Below are 17,278 nucleotides of genomic sequence, written 5' to 3' on the forward strand. Positions count from 1 at the left end.
GCCTCAGGCCTTCCTCTCTCGCTCGGCGGCCATCTTGGGTGTGGCAAAGTCCTCGCTTTCCCCCCGCCCCCTCTCTCCTTCCTGGCTTGTGAAATCTTTTTGTGGGTTTCTCTTTCCCGCCCTCTCAGGCGAAGCAGTGATTTGAGGACACCTGTGAAGTAAGGTAAGCTTGGGGAAGGTCTCCAGTGAGGAAGTAAGGCGGGTCTGAAAGAAGGCAGCTGACACGCCCAAGATGGCGGCCGCCACCTTCGGTGCGTCGTACTGTACTTCCCACATCGTACCCACATCGAGCACCTGAAGGGGAACGACACACCCAAGATGGCGGTCGCGTCCTGAGGTCGCCATCTTGGGTGTGGCGCGCACCCCTCGGACATTGGTCCAAAGTTCACTTTCTTCAACCCGATTCTGCATTGATCTGCTTTTTTTACTTCGTATTTTAGCCCCATCGTCTTAACTCTGCTCCCATTTTAAGGTTGGAGGGGTTGTTAGCAGCGACAAGCGTTTAGCCTCTTTTGCATTGATTTACCTACCTGTTTTACTCCCTCCCTCTAAATTGTATTTTAATTAGTTTTGTTCTTATATTCTTTTATTGGCTTCGTTGTAAGCTACCTCTCGCACAGGCAAGGTAGGATACAGGTTTGTTACTGTACAGTAATTAAATAGAAATAGCATAGGTGGTGGCACCATTCAATAAAAGTTTACTCAGGAGTAAGCTGCATTGATCAGTTGGGCTTACTCAACATCACGTAATAGATTATAGCTTTGCACTCTTGTACAGCATCAAAACCATCCCTTTCCTTCCCTGCAGTGATCCAGGTGGTTTTGTATAAGGAAGATGCCTCCCAAAATTCAAGACAAGGGTTTGAATCCTGCCATGGCGGCCTGCGTCCTGGGGATCGACTTGGGCACTTCATCGGTGAAAACCATCCTGCTGCAAGAGATGGAGCAGGGACCCACCGTGATCGCAAGCTGCGCCAGGGAAACCCGGGCTCAGGTGGACAGCCCCAGTGCCGGGCCACAGGTGAAAGAGGATGAGATAAATTAATGGAAATCAATTGGGTGGTTATTTGTCGTGAGTGGCCCATGGAACCTTCAAGTGCAGGAGCAGTCTACCTTTGAATACCAGCAGCACATTGTGGGCTTCCCTATAGCATCCTGTAGGCTGTGGTGGAACACAGGTAAAGGTAAAGGGACCCCTGACCATTAGGTCCAGTCGTGACCGACTCTGGGGTTGCAGCGCTCATCTCGCTTTATTGGCCGAGGGAGCCAGCGTACAGCTTCCAGGTCATGTGGCCAGCATGACAAAGCTGCTTCTGGCGAGCCAGAGCAGCGCATGGAAACGCCGTTTACCTTCCCGCCGGAGCTGTACCTATTTATCTACTTGCACTTTGACGTGCTTTCGAACTGCTAGGTTGACAGGAGCTGGGACCGATCAACGGGAGCTCACCCCGTCGCGGGGATTTGAACTGCCGACCTTCTGATCGTCAAGTTCTAGGCTCTGTGGTTTAACCCACAGCGCCACCCGCGTCCCTAGGTGGAACACAGGAGGCTAGACTAAATCAACCTTTGGTCCGATCTTGCAAGATGGATCAGAGGGACCTTTGGTTTGATCCAGCGTTGCGTTCTCAAGAACACTGGAAGCTGCGTTATACTGAACCAGACCATTGCTCCATCTAGCTCAGTATAATCTTCATTGACTGGTATATTGGCTCTCCATGGATTCAGGCAGGGAGTCTTCCCACCCTTGGCTGGAGAGGCCAGGATTGAACCCGCGACCTTCTGCATGCAAAGTGGATGCTCTGCCACTGAGTTATGGGCCCTCCCCAAGTCCATTGGGGTTCAGAGGAGGCTGTGGACTTAAGTTGCCATGCTTCTCCCCCTGCTAGAGCTCCTCTACATTCAACAGCCGTTGATCCAACTGATAGAGCACTTCTTCTAAAATAAATCTGGCATGCCAAGATGGGAGCTGCTTTGCTATCACAGAAAGCAGGTAAAACTGCTTCCAAGCTTCATTCCCTATGGACTCTCTCTCTCTCTCTCTCTCTCTCTCTCTCTCTCTCTCTCTCTCTCTGCTCATGCAGGGGAACGAGCAAGATGTCCGCAAAATTGTCGCTGCCTTGAATGACTGCCTCGCTGGTCTCCCCCAGCAACTCCTGGGAAGGGTTTGCCGCATTGGCGTTTCTGGACAAATGCACGGAGTCGTGTTTTGGAAAACAGGTCAAGGTGAGAGAGCTGGTTTGCAGAATCCTCCTTTCCAAATCCAGCACCACTCCTTCCTCAACACTTCTGTGGTGGCATCCTATTTAAAAATGCAAGCATTAAAAAAAAAGAATCAAAACTTAACATTTTCAAGCCTAATATCTCCCTATTCCCACATTCTAACAAAATGGTGCAGGGGAAAAAACAACCCCAACCCCCAGGCAGATTGAACCTAAGATTGTGTCAGAATGAATAAAAGCAAAGATATTCAGGACTTTCCTTACACTGTATTCACATGTGTGAATGTGTGTGTATACATGTTCTCTTTTCTTTTGTGTTCTTTTTCCCTCTCAAAGTCATTAAAAAGCACTGGAGAAATTCACAGAGGGGAGGTTAAGGACTGTTGGCAATGATAGTGTAAATCCGGAGATGAGAACCTCAGTACTGGTCTAGCTTTGCATCCTCCTTGAGTGATTTTGCCTGGCTGGAAATGCATCCTTGAACTCTGATAATGTCTCTTGCATGCCTAGACAGAGGGAGGTTTGAAGAAGCAAGCCTGCTACTCCGCCCATTTTTGCCTGTGGTCCCTCCCAGCACTGGTACCTGGCCACCGGAAAGCATCCCAGAAGGGCATGTGGCCCTCAGAATGATAAATATTCCCTAGAGGAACCATGATGATGTTGATGATAATTTTTATTAACCCATCTGTCTGGGTTGCTCCTGCCACTCTGGGCGGCTTCCAACACACATAAAAATAATAAGCAAACATTTATAGTAACATTCAGATCCTGTATAAAAAGTCACAATAACTTTAAAATAAGGAACTTTTGTCAAATAAAGCAATATTCAAGAATCCATTGGAATCCAATAGTAAACAGTACAATTAAGCGCCAGCAAATAAGAAACAGTTTACGCTTATCAATTACAATAAAGAATTACTAATAAATCAATAAAATCAATAATAGTAAAATAACAGCAATAAAATAACAGCAAATCACAATGCATAAAATGCCAGAAAATGTACAAAACCACGTAAAAGGACCAAACTGAGAAACAAGGACCCACAACTTGTAAAATTATTTTTAAAAACTATCCCTGAACTCCTCTCTTCCCAGCGGCTTGTGCTGTTCTCAAAGCCACGGTCTGGGACCGGAGGGGCAAGGCAGGTGGAGAAGCCATTGCCTGCAGAAAGTCTCTCTCCCGTCAGAAAGGCAGATCGGGTCGTGGGGACCGATTCCCTGAAAGAATTAGCTGCTGCTTGTCAGAGATGAATGTGGTCTTTAATGGCCTAGCAGGGTTCCCAAGCGATTTTATTCCTGGAATGCTAAAGCAATCAGAAATGGCTATTAGGTTGACAGACAAACTTGCTCTGTTTTCTAGATTTCCTGTGGGGGGCGGACGTAAGATAAAATAAAATCTGGATGTCACTATTTGCCTGTGCTTTTGAGTGGAAACGCTTAATTTTTACCTTTCTCCAAGGCCATGAGTGTTTGGTTTTGACCTCTGCCCAGATGTAAATGGATGCAATTTCTCTTTCTCCCTTCTCCTGAGTGGATTAGCCAAAATCACATCTTCTTTGCTGTAAATGATGATTTTTATCTTTTTTGTTTTGTTTTTAACTGATTACCATTAATGTCCTTTCAAAAAGGCCATTTTCATGTTAGGAAGAGATAAATGGGAAGGGAGGGATAACCCAGCGTGGTTGAAAGCAACTTTTTATATGGAAAACAAAAGAAAGGTCAAGAGAAAGAAATGAGATAGATTTTCTTTTCTTTTTTTTGCTTTTCTGTGGTTTTAATCTTCATTTATCTAATGTCTGAAGAGCTAAGCATCTCCCGAAAATTCAGGCAATGTAGTTCCGCAAAAGAGGATTGCCCTTAACACCATTATACCAGTGGGTTGGTTTTGTGCGCAGGGAAGGGCCGTAGCTCAGGATTTGAACATCTGCTTTGCATGTAGAAGGTCCCTGGTACGATCCCTGGGGTCTCCAGATAGGACTGGGAAATAAGCCTGTCTGAAACCCTGGAGAGCTGCTGCCAGCCAGTAGGACTGGGCAATATATTGATATATTGTCCAAAACCGGTTTGAAGTTTACATCGTGATAACTGTTTCTTATAATATTTGAGCTGGCAATATATCACGAATCACAATGTGTGTGAGGGCTAGGCGATACCTGGTTTCCAACATACCATATTTTTCGCTCTATAAGACGCGCCAGACTACGCACCTAGTTTTTGGAGGAGGAAAACAAGAAAAAAAATATTCTGAATCTCAGAAGCCAGAACAGCAAGAGGGATCGCTGTGCAGTGAAAGCAGCAATCCCTCCTGCTGTTCTGGCTTCTGGGATAGCTGCGCAGCCTGCATTCGCTCCATAAGACGCACGCACTTTCCCCCTTACTTTTTAGGAGGGAAAAAGTGAGTCTTATAGAGCAAAAAATACGGTAATCGGAAGCGGTGTTCTGCTTGTAGAGAAAAACAAGCACACCAGTTCTAAAGTTCATGCAGTTCTCACGATGACCAGTTGGGATGGAAACCATTCAGAGAGGGGAGGAACCCAATGGAGCTGGTCTCTCAGCTGAGCCAATGGAGGGGCCCTGCTTCTCATCTACCTCTGCCGCAGCATGATGAATATGTATTGTCTGTTGACCGCTGGAGAAGCCCAAAGGAGCTGGTGTCTTTGCAGAGCCAACAAAACGGCCCTGCTTTCCACCCATCCCTCTCAAGACGCCAGGAGGTTCTTGCTGGGTGCAAGTCACTATATTTCAGCAATGGACTTTGCAAGCCTCAGTGCTTGGAATTTGCAGAATGGAAGAGTTTATTGGGACAGTGTTGTCTGGGGAGGAAGATAGGGAATCATTCTGCTAACTTGGGGGCAAATGGAATGCCCCAGCTTTTCCCCCCTCCCCCGGTGGGGGTCCTTGGCTCCACTGTGCAGACACAGTGCTTTTGGAGGAGACATGGATGGATAAACACAACTCGGGATGGTCTGGGTCGCTTTGAATGAGCCACACCAGGCTAACAGGTCCTCCTTCACCAGCTCTCTCTTCCCGTTCCAGGTTGCAAGTGGCTCGAAAGCGGGCACGGGTGGACGTTTGAGCCTGAAGAGGTCAGTCACCTGATCACATGGCAAGATGGCCGCTGCAGCAGCCCCTTCCTGTCCTCACTGCCTCAGCCGCAGTCGCACCTCAGCGTGGCCACGGGCTTCGGCTGCGCCACAATCTACTGGTACTTGAAAAACAGGTACTGCTGCCCCTTCCTGCTTCAGCTTCTGCATCTTGCTTTGGCGCCTGTGATTCCGTGATGATTTATGTGCAGCCAGAGGCCGGGGTGGCCTTCCTGGTGGGTTCAGTCATGGGGGGAGAAGCAATTGGGTACAGTGGTGGGACTCAGACCAGGAAAGTTCACGGGCGACCTTGAGTCAGTTGCACATTCGCTCTCTTGGCCTAACCTACTTCGCAGGGCTGTTCTGTGGATCAGAAATTTGGGTGGGGGAAAAAATGCTTTGAGTTTCTTGGAGGAAGAGAGAGAGTTCTCTTTCATTGTATACAAGTCGCTTTTTCCACCCAGAGTCAGTCACAAATTAAAAGGTGTATTAACCAGCAGATGCCCAGGTACATCAACTTTTTGTTTGTATGTTTATTGGACAGCCCAGATTTCCTGAAGCGTTATGATGCTGCCGGCACCATCCAAGACTACGTTGTGGCCATGCTATGTGGCCAGGAAAAGCCACAGATGTCTGTCCAGAACGCAGCCAGCTGGGGCTACTTCAACACCACCAGCAAAAGCTGGAATATGGACATGTAAGTTAGCGCTGTGGACTCAGATGAAGCCACTATTACGAAGCGGGGTGTGTGTGTCATTATTTAATTTTCCGATTCCCCCTATGAGAGAAGGGGGAATGTCTTTTCTTAGATTCCCCCTCCCCCCCACCAATTCAATTTTATTTTATTTTGTAAGTGAATCAGGAGCAACTTCTCTAGCAAACCAGAAACGCCTTTCATTTTTAAAAATCCAACCCCTTGACGGACTGAAAACACTATATTAGTGACCATCATTCCCCCTCCACCCAGAAAAGCTGTGTTAGCTGCTGTTTGAAGTGGCCGGGTTTGCTCTTTTCAGGGACAGGCGTCTGAGGCCTCCAGCTGACTCCCCGAAGGGAAGATTCTCCCATGCACAACCCTGCCAGGGAAGATAGAATCCGCTTCCTAAATCCGACTCAAGGTTGCGGACAACTTGGGTTTGGCTTGTGTGTGTTTCCGGGGCTAACCTGGTGTGGCAACAGAAGCGTATGGTGGCCGTGACAGGGTTGGGGTTGTCCAAGGGGTGCTTGCTGGGTCTAACTGCTTGTGTGTGTTTTAAACTTTCTGAAGGGTTAACCCTTGGAGCGGTGTGTCCACACACAGCACTCTGCTTTTTAAGGACAGTAGATCGATTTATCTAGCATGTCTGTGCATGTTTTTAAAGTACCACCCATACATTTTCTTAACAACAGTCCTGCAAGGTAGGTGCCAGGATAATCAGCCCCATATCGCTGGGGAATGTGGGCAGGTGTTCCTAGACTTGCGCTGCTGACAAGGAAAGCGGATCTGGAACCCTTTGCGGGGAAGCTGTGACCTTCCAGATTTTGTTGGCCTCCAACTCCCATTGCCCCAGCCCAGGGGCAGCATTGCCAGTGGTGGGCTTGGCCAGAGGCAAAAGCAGACGAAGCAACAAATGTAAATTTTAGCGTTTCTATTCTCCATCAGCGGGTGGCGCTGTGGGTTAAACTACAGAGCCTAGGACTTGCCGATCAGAAGGTCGGCGGTTCGAATCCCTGCAACAGGATGAGCTCCCGTTGCTCGGTCCCTGCTCCTGCCAACCTAGCAGTTCGAAAGCATGTCAAAGTGCAAGTAGATAAATAGGTACCATTCCGGCGGGAAGGTAAACGGCGTTTCCGTGCGCTGCTCTGGTTCGCCAGAAGCGGCTTAGTCATGCTGGCCACATGACCCGGAAGCTGTACGCCAGCTCCCTCAGCCAGTAAAGCGGGATGAGCGCCGCAACCCCAGAGTCGGCCACGACTGGACCTAATGGTCAGGGGTCCCTTTACCTTTATTCTCCATTAAAGCAAGCAAAAGGCACTAATAGAGGTCAAGGACATTTCCCAGCTTGGCAAAAACCCTCAGTGAGGATACAAAGCAGGCCTGGTGAAGGTGTTGCCAGGGGAGAGGTTTGAGGGCCGGAAAGAGAGGCACGGAGGGCCGCATTTGCTTCCTAGGCTTGAGGTTCCTAACTTTTCTGGTTTCTGGCTTCCACCAAGGGCCTCCCCTTCTACCTTCTCCCCCATAATTTGAGCAGTGAGTTGATGCAACTGTAATCTGCACGGCTGTGTTAGCCTGAGATCCCTCCTTCCGCCTCCCCTCCAAGCATGTCCATTAGCCGGGCCCTTCTCCTTCCAACCCGGACGGCTCCCCATTGACCTCTGCATCTGGTTTCAGCCTGAAAGAGTCCCACTTCCCCATCCACCTGCTTCCTGAAGTGGTCCAGCCCGGAGAACTGGCCGGGGAAACCGCCTACGTGTGGCACCAGATACCAAAGGGGACGGAAGTCGGGGCCGCCTTGGGGGACTTCCAGTGTTCAGTGTACTCCTGCATGTCCGACAGCACAAATGCAGGTAGGGGCGCAAAGCAGCCTTCTGGAAATACAGTGGTACCTCGGGTTACATATGCTTCAGGTTACAGAATCCGCTAACCCAGAAATAGTACCTCGGGTTAAGAACTTTGTTTCAGGATGAGAACTGAAATCGTGCTCCGGCGGTAGCAGGAGGCCCCATTAGCTAAAGTGGTGCTTCAGGTTAAGAACAGTTTCAGGTTAAGAACGGACCTCCAGAACGAATTAAGTACTTAACCCGAGGTACCACTGTAATTTATTTGGAGCAGCTGTACCTGCTCTTTAGCAGAAAAGACTCTCAGAGCAGCTTACATACAGTCAAAACAAGACAGCCCCTACTCTCAAACTAACAATCCTAAAAAAAAAGTGAGATGCAAGCAAAAAGGGAGAGGGAAAGAGGAGGAAAATAAAAACACAGGTACCCATTTCTATACAGTAGAAGAAGAAGAAGAGTGCGGATTTGCTATCCCACTTTATCACTATCTGGAGGAGTCTCAAAGCGGCTAACATTCTCCTTTCCCTTCCTCCCCCACAACAAACACTCTGTGAGGTGAGTGGGGCTGAGAGACTTCAGAGACGTGTGACTGGCCCAAGGTCACCCAGCAGCTGCATGTGGCAGGGAAGCGAACCTGGTTCACCAGATTACGAGTCCACCACTCTTAACCACTACAGCACACTGGCAACAGTAGCAGTAGTTGCTATAATGATCAGCTGGCCCAGTTCAGGGGCAGGAGGTGCCTGATGGAGGTTCCCCTCCCTCCAGGGAGTTTATGGGGCCATGCAGGACCCCTGTTGAAGCTCCCTTGTGGGTCCAGCCTCACCCGTTGAAGGCCAGTGTTACATGCCTCTTTAAGCAGAATTTGAGCCCAGCGGGTGTTTTCCAACGCTTGCCTTCCTCTCCCCCTCCTAGTCCTCAACATCAGTACTTCTGCGCAACTCACCCTCCTGATGCCTTCGGGCTTCCAGCCGGCTGATTCGCCGAACCCTCGTTCCCCGTTGGCCTACTACCCGTACTTCAACAACACCTACCTGGTGGTGGCTGCTTCCCTCAACGGCGGCAATGTGGTGGCGACGTTTGTGAACATGCTCGTGCGGTGGATGGCTGAGCTGGGTAAAGGAAGGGATAAGACGGGGACCTCTCTTCTCCTTCTGCCTTTCAGTCATTTGTGGTTTTTTGGGTTTTTTTTAAAATAATTTAATATACATTTTATTAGTATTTCCCACACAACAACAACACGAAAGATATCGAAAAATAACAATACACAACACACAAAAATCAACATTCAAAAACTAAATAAAGCAACAACAACAACAAAAACCAAATCCATATCTTACAAGTTAATATTATAAACACTAAAACGACGACAACAAGACATTGACTTCCACCAATCCCACAGCACCTCCTTTATCTCTCATTGTGTCTTCCTGTTTTCCTGTTTTCTATATCATCTCTATCCTAACATCTAGATATAAATCCCTCTTTCATATCCTTTTGCTTCACAAGGTTATTCCAGACTCAGCCAGATTTCTGTTCTCAAACCTTGACTTTTGAGGTATTCATTTAGGTGCTCCCATTCTTTTGGAATGGGAGGGCCTTTCAGTCATTTGATCAGTCTTCCTCTCCCAACCCTTTTAATCTCCTCCTGCAGGACTCCAAGTCCCAGAATCGGATCTCTACCCACGTATAATCAGCGCTGCCTTGGCCCAAACGGACACCGACCTCAACATCTGCCCCACCATCTTTGGAGAGAGGCACATGCCGGAAAGGTTGGCCTCGGTGATGGGGATCGCGGCCTCCGACCTCTCCCTGGGCCATGTGACTCGGGCGCTGTGCCATGGCGTGGTCCAGAACTTGCACTCCATGCTGCCTTCGCAGCACCTGAAGGAAGCCGGGGTCACGCAGATCCTGGCCAGCGGGAGCGCCCTGGGCAAGAACGAGGTGATGCGTCAGGAAGTGGAGAAGGCCTATCCATTTCCTGTGCTCTATGGGAGAAATGTGGATTCAGCCGTGGGCGCCGCCTTGGCCATGCTGCGCAGGAAGTGACCTTGGGGCTGCAAGAAAGCACTTCCTCTGGAAAGAGGGGTCGTGAACGCATAGAGGGCCAAAAGTTGCGGGTCAGAGGGAGAAAGGGAAGGCGAGAGAGTAGGCACCCCCTACCCCGGAATAAAAATGCAGTGGATTCAGAACAATCCCATCTGTCTACCCAAAAATCAGATCCTTCCTGGAGCTATCTGCTCCCCGCACCTCCCTGGCAGTAGAGGGGTTAATGCCGGCCTCAGACACCACTGAAAGTTTTTTGGGGAAGACTTTTGTTGCCCATTCTGTACCCCCTCCCCTCCAAGTTATATACAGGCCGTTCTGTGTTTCCATTGCGAAAAGGAACCAGATATTTATCCCTCTCTTTTTGCAGTCATCTGCTATTCTATTATAGGGACAGGGAAGTGATGCCTTCAGATCTCGCCAGACTCCTTGTTGGCGCCTGTGATGGCAGCCATGGGCCTTTGAGAGGTTCCTTCCTTTTGCAGATCTTCAGGGTGGATCAAACCCTGTGCAGCAGTACATTCCAGAATTAAATCTGGGAGGTGGAGAACACCCCCCCCCACACCCCGGGTTTGTTATTCCTCTTGCCTTTGGTAGCTTTTGGGGAGGGGGTTCCCATACTGAAGAGGAACCCACCCACCCCCTTGCATATGAGAAGCATTTCTGGTTCGTAGTGGCTGAAGATGTCTCAGTGCAACAGGAATAAGAAAACTCACCTGTGCTGATTTTTGTGCTGTTGTCGTCCTTGCCTCTCTCTCCAGGCCACCTGCACTCGCTCATGTCTCTCCAAGTGGGGAGGGAAAATGGGGCTTGGAGCCACAATATGGGGGCAGGGAGCAGTCAGATGGAAACAACAGCCCAGAGGGAAGCTGTGTCTCTAAAAATTCAGGGATGGGGCATCTATAGCCCTCCAGTTTGGATGGCATTTGGATACGTGCAAATTTTGAAGCATAGCTGTGTTTCGGTTCTCAACCATTCCAGAAAGTGCAACTTTGATTGGTTTGCAGTAAATGCACACCAAATCAAATTCCTCCATCCCAGGGAGAAAACCCGTGGTTTTCTCAACGCACCAGTGATGCAATCTACTAATCTAACCCTAAACATTTAAAAGCACCCTTTTCAGTGGCGGATTGTCAAAACCAGCACCATGTGTATGTAAATGTCAGGATTGAAGTGAGAAAGGTTTTTGCTAAAAGGTCTGGCTCTGAGACCCTTAACGGTTTTCAAGGGGGTCCATGAATCTTGTCAACGTACGGAAACAGTTCTAGGTGTAAGAGGCTGGCTGAAATGTCCTAAATGAGCAGGTGCCAGTTTTTTATTTTTGATATATTTATCAAATGCAGCGTCCACAGGGTTGCACTTGTTTTCTCTCAAATCAGAGAAGCACCAAACACATCGCAAAATGCAGCGGGAACACTTTTAAGAGTTTAAAGTGGGGGTTGGCACCTTTTGGCCCAGTGGCCAAATGCAGCCCTCCAGGCCTTTGGCAGGCCCTTGGGACTCCCTCCCTAGACCCCACCCCTTCTTTCCCAAGCAACACACCCCCACCAGCTCTGCTATTAACTCTTAAACTTCCTCTCCCCCCTCCCCCAAACTAGAAATATGTCCTTGCCCTCTGATAATGCCCTCTACTTGCCTGGATGGAGCATAGAAGGAGGTGGAGGTGGTTGTAGAAACTAGCCATCTGTACAAAGGTGACAGTGGCATTCACTGCTCTGCCCACCACTGGCACGTGGACCCCAGAAGGTCTGCTCAGATGGGAGCATGGTCTTCAGACACAAAAAGATTCCCCATCCCAGAACAGAGTAATGCTTTGCCAGATAGATCAGTGGCTTGATTCATGGCAAGGTAGCTTCCTGTGTGGATAATGGGCCTTGAAAACACATCAGCAGTACTGAAACTCCCCTTTAAAGCACAGGTCGCTAACCTCCCCCCTTTCCCTCCACCAATTTGAGCCTTCCATCAAGAGAGCTTTGCGACAAATGGTGCATTTTCGTTGCTTTTTTATTGCTGCCATTATCATTTCTGCTCTCTGTCATTTTTCCCGGTCGCTTTTTCTTTTTAAATTACTTATTCCGCAGAGGGCTCTTTGGAAGCGTGGCCTGCCTCGGAGGAAACAGCCGAGACACCAGTCTGGCTGCAGCAGTGGGGCTGGGCCAATGCAAACGGGAAGATGAGATCAGAGTCTAAACGGCCCCATTTTTCTCCTCCTTCGAAGGGAAGAGCTCTGGCTCAGTGGCAGAGCATGTGCTCTGCGTGAAAGGGTCCCAGATTCCACCCTTAATGTCTCCAGGTGGGGTTGGGAAAGAGGACCCCAGCCTAATATTCGGGAAAGCTTCTGCCAGTCCCTGTAGGCTGTATACTGTGTTAGGTGATCTGGTTCAATAGAAGGCAGCTGTTCCTGTTCAATCAGTCTTTAGTTCAGAACCACGAGGACTCGAATCTTGGCTTTATTTTTTAACGGAAGAGCTGTAGCTTAGTGATAGCGGTCCCAGGTTCAGAAGGGGTCTTGAGTTCAATCCCTGGCATCTCCTGGTAGGGGCTGGGAATGTCCCCTGCCAGAAACCCCGGAGAGCCACACTGCCAGTCAGTGTGAGCAATACTGGGACCAATGGTATGACACAGTATGATGCATCTCCCTCTAGCTCCTGCATTCCTCTTTCCTAGCTAAGGATCAGATTTTAATGATCGCTCAGTCCTGTATACTACAGGTGGGGACACTTTTCAGACCAGCGGCCACCTTCCTTTCTGCACAGCCTTCTGGAGACCAGAGGCGAAAGTAGGCAAAGCAAAGAATGGATACGGTAGGCTGCAAAGGAGTGTGGTTGTGCAGAAACCTGTGACTATTCGAGCCCCAGATGATGGCTGCAATTTAAATGTATTTTTTCCATTGTCTCAGGAAATGTGAAATGTCTGCCACTAAACTGTAAGTGTGCTGGGGAGTGGGGAATAAAATCCTGAGCAAAGATTTATTTGATTTGTTTGTTTGCAAAAAGCCTCTGGAGGACTCCTGGGAATAGCAATCGCTTTGGCTTTCCCGGGCCGATTTCTCCATTATTGTATCACTCAAGTCCGGGTTTGCGCTCCACATCACCGCCGCCTGCTTATTAAAAACGCCACTGTATGGTCCAATCTACAAACACAGAGAGAAACAGGCTTCTGATATCCCCCACCCCTCCAGCCAACGCCTAAAAAGAGGCGATTTGGCTTCAGGCGCTCTTGCAGGACGCGAAAAGTTTGCTGAGACGAGAATCCGGTTGCAGAAGGAGGACCCTTTCGAGAGCTGTAAGTTCTGCGATTTACTTTCCTAGGAAAGCTGGAAGCTGCTTTATACAGAGTCAGACCATGGGGTGCATACAGCTCAGTTCTGTCTGCACTGACTGGCAGCATCTCTTCAGGGTTTCGGGCAAGGAGCATTATCCCTGGGTTGGGGTTTGGACCACGGACCTTCTGCATGCAAAGCAGGCTCTCTGAGCTACAGCTCTTCCCCCTAAAACTAATCAAGGTTCTAGTCCTCATGGTTGTGAATTACGGGCTGATTTAAATAGGGACTCCAGAAGCTGTTTTATAGAGAGAGGCCATTGGTCCATCTAGCTTCAGCGGCAGAAGCTCTCCAAGGTCTCAGCCTTACCTGGAGATGCCGGGGATCGAACTTGGGATCTTCTGCATGCAAAGCAGGTGTTCTGCCACTGAGCTACAGCTCTTCCCCTAAAAATAAATTGGGGTTCTAGTCCTCATGGTTCTGAACACAGGTGTTCTGCCACTGAGCTATGGTGGTTTGCTTGCAGTGCTCATGAAATCCAGTTTGGATATGTCCTTTTCACTTCCATCGGTTGCTACCATCAGCTGCACCGTCCCAATACTGTTATTACAGTATTGTTATTACAATTCTCAGTTCCTTACCCACCCACATTCCCCGGCAACTTGCAGTACTGGGGATTATAGTATCTAGGCACCAGGCAAAACCACTTCTTTTTTCACCAGGTTACCTATGGAATTCTTGAGTGCTTGGGTGTCTTAATTCAGCTTTTTGAAAATGGAATTGTCTTTTAGATTCCTTCATGCTTTATGCTGGTCTTAATGGATGTATTTGTTTATACTGTAAGTCACTTTGAGTTACAATGGTAAATATATATATATATATATTATTAAATTTCTGTTTTACATTTTAAAATGTTCACTTAAACAACCTTAAAATATCAATGACTTCCCTTCTTCTCTTTCCATGGTATATTTTGCATATCATAAATGCCTGCATATTTTATATAAACTAAACCGTTCCGTATTCCATAATAACATCCATCAAAATTTATTTACACTGTTGAATTTATCTTAATGCTGCCCACGTTTTCAGATATACACAATTTTACTACATATATTCAATAAACATTTTCCAACCTTCTTTAAAGATATGTTCTTCTTGTTCTCTTATTCGATAGGTCCGCAAGCTGTGCATATTCCATCAGTTTAAGTTGCCATCCTTCTTTGGTTGGGACTTCGCTCGTTTTCCATTTTGGGGCTAACCAAACACGGGCCGCAGTAGTGGCATACATAAATAGCCATATTATTATTATTATTATTATTAGGCCTACCTTGTAGAGTTGTTGTAGATAGAACATGCAGGAAGAGCACTCTTGGAATACTGTGGAGAGTTCTGATCAAGTCACCTTCCAAAAGGATATTGTTATGAGCTGGGAAAAGTTCAGAAAACATTAACTGAAATTATTATGAGGGCTGCAGCAACACTCTCGTGAAGGCAGGGTACGGCATTTGGGGGCTTTTGAAAAAATAATATATATATTTTTAAAGGTGAGTTAAGGGACACACGCGCACAGACACACTCAAATATTCATAGCCTTTGAATGGACCACAAGGATGATCTAGTTCTAGTCCAAACCCGTGAACATGACAGAGGTGTAGAAGATTATGCAGGATGGGGAGAAAGTAAATACTCTAATGAATACTGGAACTTCGGGTAATCTATTGAGGCGCAATGTTGAAAGATGCAGGAGAGACAAAAGATTGTGTGTAAGCCGCTCTGGCAGTGCCGGATTTATGTATAAGCTAAACATGCTATAGCTTAGGGCCCCGTCTCTTGGGGGCGCCCAAAAAATTGAAAGGAAAAAACCCAACGTACATTTCCAAAATATAAGATAAAAAAAAACAAAAAAAACACACCTACATATAGCAACAGTGTTTTGTGTTGTGTAGGCTCCTAGGATGTAAGTAATGGGCCCCCGATCATTTTGAGTTGGAGCTTAATAATTATTTCACTATTAATATACTTTTTAAGTATTTCACTATTAATATACTTCTTAATTGTATTTCGGTTCAACAATTACTTTGATAAACTACATATTTTGTTATGGCTTTAGATACCTATTGGGTCCACAAATTACAATATAGCATATATTCAACACAAAAAAACAGCAGCGATTTGTTGTTGACAAAGGACAGCTGGACATATAAAGGGCCCCTTTACCTTCAGTAGCGTAGGGCCTCATCAAACCTAAATCCGGCCCTGAGCTCTGGGAACCACTTTTTGCTGAAGAGCAGGGTACAGATGCTCTAAATAAAAAAATAAAAATAAAAGCAAGGACTTCCTTCACACAGCACAGTTTGTGGCAGCTGTGAAAAAAGCAAATTCCATGCTAGGGATCATTAGGAAAGGATTTGGAAGTATGGTACCATAAACCCTTTACACAAATCTCTGGTGCAACCGCATTCGGAGTAATGTGGACAGTCCTGGTCGCCTCAGAAAGGATATTGCAGGGTTGGTAAAGATTCAGAAAAGGGCAAGCAAATGATCAGAAGGATGGCGCCACTGCCCTGCGAGGAACGATTGGAGCGTTTGGAACCTTTTAGTTGAGAGAAAAGGCAAGTAAGAAAAGGCAGCATGAAAATGAGTTTATAAAACTTCTGCATGGTATGGAGGAAGTAGGTTGAGGGGGGGGGATTTATTCCTCTCCCCTAATGCTAGAACTTGTGAAAGATTCAGGACAGATAAAGCCCTTCTTCACGCAGTGTATGAACTCTGGAACTCCCTTCTGCAGGAGACCATAAGGCAAAGGTAAAGGGACCCCCTAACCATTAGGTCCAGTCGTGACCGACTCTGGGGTTGCGGCGCTCATCTCGCTTTATTGGCTGAGGGAGCCGGCGTACAGCTTCTGGGTCATGTGACCAGCAGGACTAAGCCACTTCTGGCGAACCAGAGCAGCGCACGGAAACGCCGTTTACCTTCCCGCCGAAGCGGTACCTATTTATCTACTTGCACTTTGACGTGCTTTCAAACTGCTAGGTTGGCAGGAGCAGGGACCGAGCAACGGGAGCTCATCCCGTCGCGGGGATTCGAACCGCCGACCTTCTGATCGGCAAGTCCTAGGCTCAGTGGTTTAACCCACAGCGCCACCCGCGTCCCTTTGCAGGAGACCATAGCTGTCAACTTTTAGATTTTCTTGTGAGGAATCCTATTCCGAATAAGGGAATTTCCCTTTAAAAAGGGGGAACGTTGACAGCTATGCAGGAGACAGTGATGGCAACTAACCTGGATGTCTTTAAAAGAAGAATAGAAAAATTCAAGGAAGAGAAGAAGGCTGTCAGTGGCTGCTAGTCATGACGGCTGTTGTTCTGCCTCCGCAGTCCAAAGCAGCCGGGCTTCTAAGTGCCAGTTGCTTGAAACTGCAGGAAGGGGGAAAGAGCTCTTGTGCTCAGATCCTGCTTGCAGCTCAGATGGGCGATGCGGATGAAATTTAAAGACTGTTTAGCTAAATATGTTGGGACGCGGGTGGCGCTGTGGGTTAAACCACAGAGCCTAGGACTTGCCGATCAGAAGGTCGGCGGTTCGAATCCCCGTGACGGGGTGAGCTCCCGTTGCTCAGTCCCAGCTCCTGCCAACCTAGCAGTTCGAAAGCACATAAAGTGCAAGTAGATAAATAGGTACCACTCAGGCGGGAAGGTAAAGCACATCAAAGTGCAAGTAGATAAATAGGTACCACTCAGGCGGGAAGGTAAAGCACATCAAAGTGCAAGTAGATAAATAGGTACCACTCAGGTGGGAAGGTAAACGGCGTTTCCGTGCGTTGCTCTGGTTCACCAGAAGCGGCTTAGTCCTGCTGGCCACATGACCCGGAAGCTGTACGCCGGCTCCCTCGGCCAATAAAGCGAGATGAGTGCCGCGACCCCAGAGTCGGCCACGACTGGACCTAATGGTCAGGGGTCCCTTTACCTTTACCTTAGCTAAATATGTTAAGATAACTTAATTGGGAAAGCTTGCAAATAATAGATAGGCTTAGGATTTAAATATGTAAGGATAAGATAAGATGTTTTAAGCTAAATTAGGAAGAATGAAAGATGTTAAGTGATCAGGTTAATTTTTTGAGAAAATCGATTTTG

General features: G+C 47.7%; 1 protein-coding gene across 2 annotated transcripts; it reads left to right on the forward strand.

Moving 5' to 3' along the window:
• Positions 1–26: 26 nt before the first annotated feature.
• SHPK (sedoheptulokinase) lies at positions 27–12,854 on the forward strand. 2 transcript variants are annotated; one of them, XM_080983109.1, is made up of 8 exons: positions 27–163; positions 809–1,021; positions 2,082–2,223; positions 5,256–5,439; positions 5,847–5,999; positions 7,674–7,849; positions 8,756–8,956; positions 9,495–12,854. In XM_080983109.1, the coding sequence occupies exons 2-8, from the start codon at positions 836–838 to the stop codon at positions 9,887–9,889; spliced, it is 1,437 nt and encodes a 478-aa protein (XP_080839235.1). In that variant the 5' UTR covers positions 27–163; positions 809–835; the 3' UTR covers positions 9,890–12,854. The 2 variants fall into 2 exon arrangements, with proteins under 2 accessions (XP_080839235.1, XP_080839236.1); XM_080983110.1 differs by lacking the exon at positions 27–163 and adding an exon at positions 361–625.
• Positions 12,855–17,278: the final 4,424 nt, after the last annotated feature.

Source organism: Podarcis pityusensis (genome assembly GCF_964106645.2).
Source record: "Podarcis pityusensis genome assembly, chromosome: 15".
NCBI classification, from domain to species: Eukaryota; Metazoa; Chordata; class Lepidosauria; order Squamata; family Lacertidae; genus Podarcis; species Podarcis pityusensis.

What these genes read in the sequence shown, in the direction of transcription:
- SHPK (XM_080983109.1), top strand. Translation starts at nt 836, where the DNA reads ATGCCTCCCAAAATTCAAGACAAGGGTTTGAATCCTGCCATGGCGGCC. An exon ending in GCCCCAGTGCCGGGCCACAG is followed by an intron (nt 1,022 to 2,081) that starts GTGAAAGAGGAT and finishes CTGCTCATGCAG; the next exon opens with GGGAACGAGCAAGATGTCCG. An exon ending in GTTTTGGAAAACAGGTCAAG is followed by an intron (nt 2,224 to 5,255) that starts GTGAGAGAGCTG and finishes TTCCCGTTCCAG; the next exon opens with GTTGCAAGTGGCTCGAAAGC.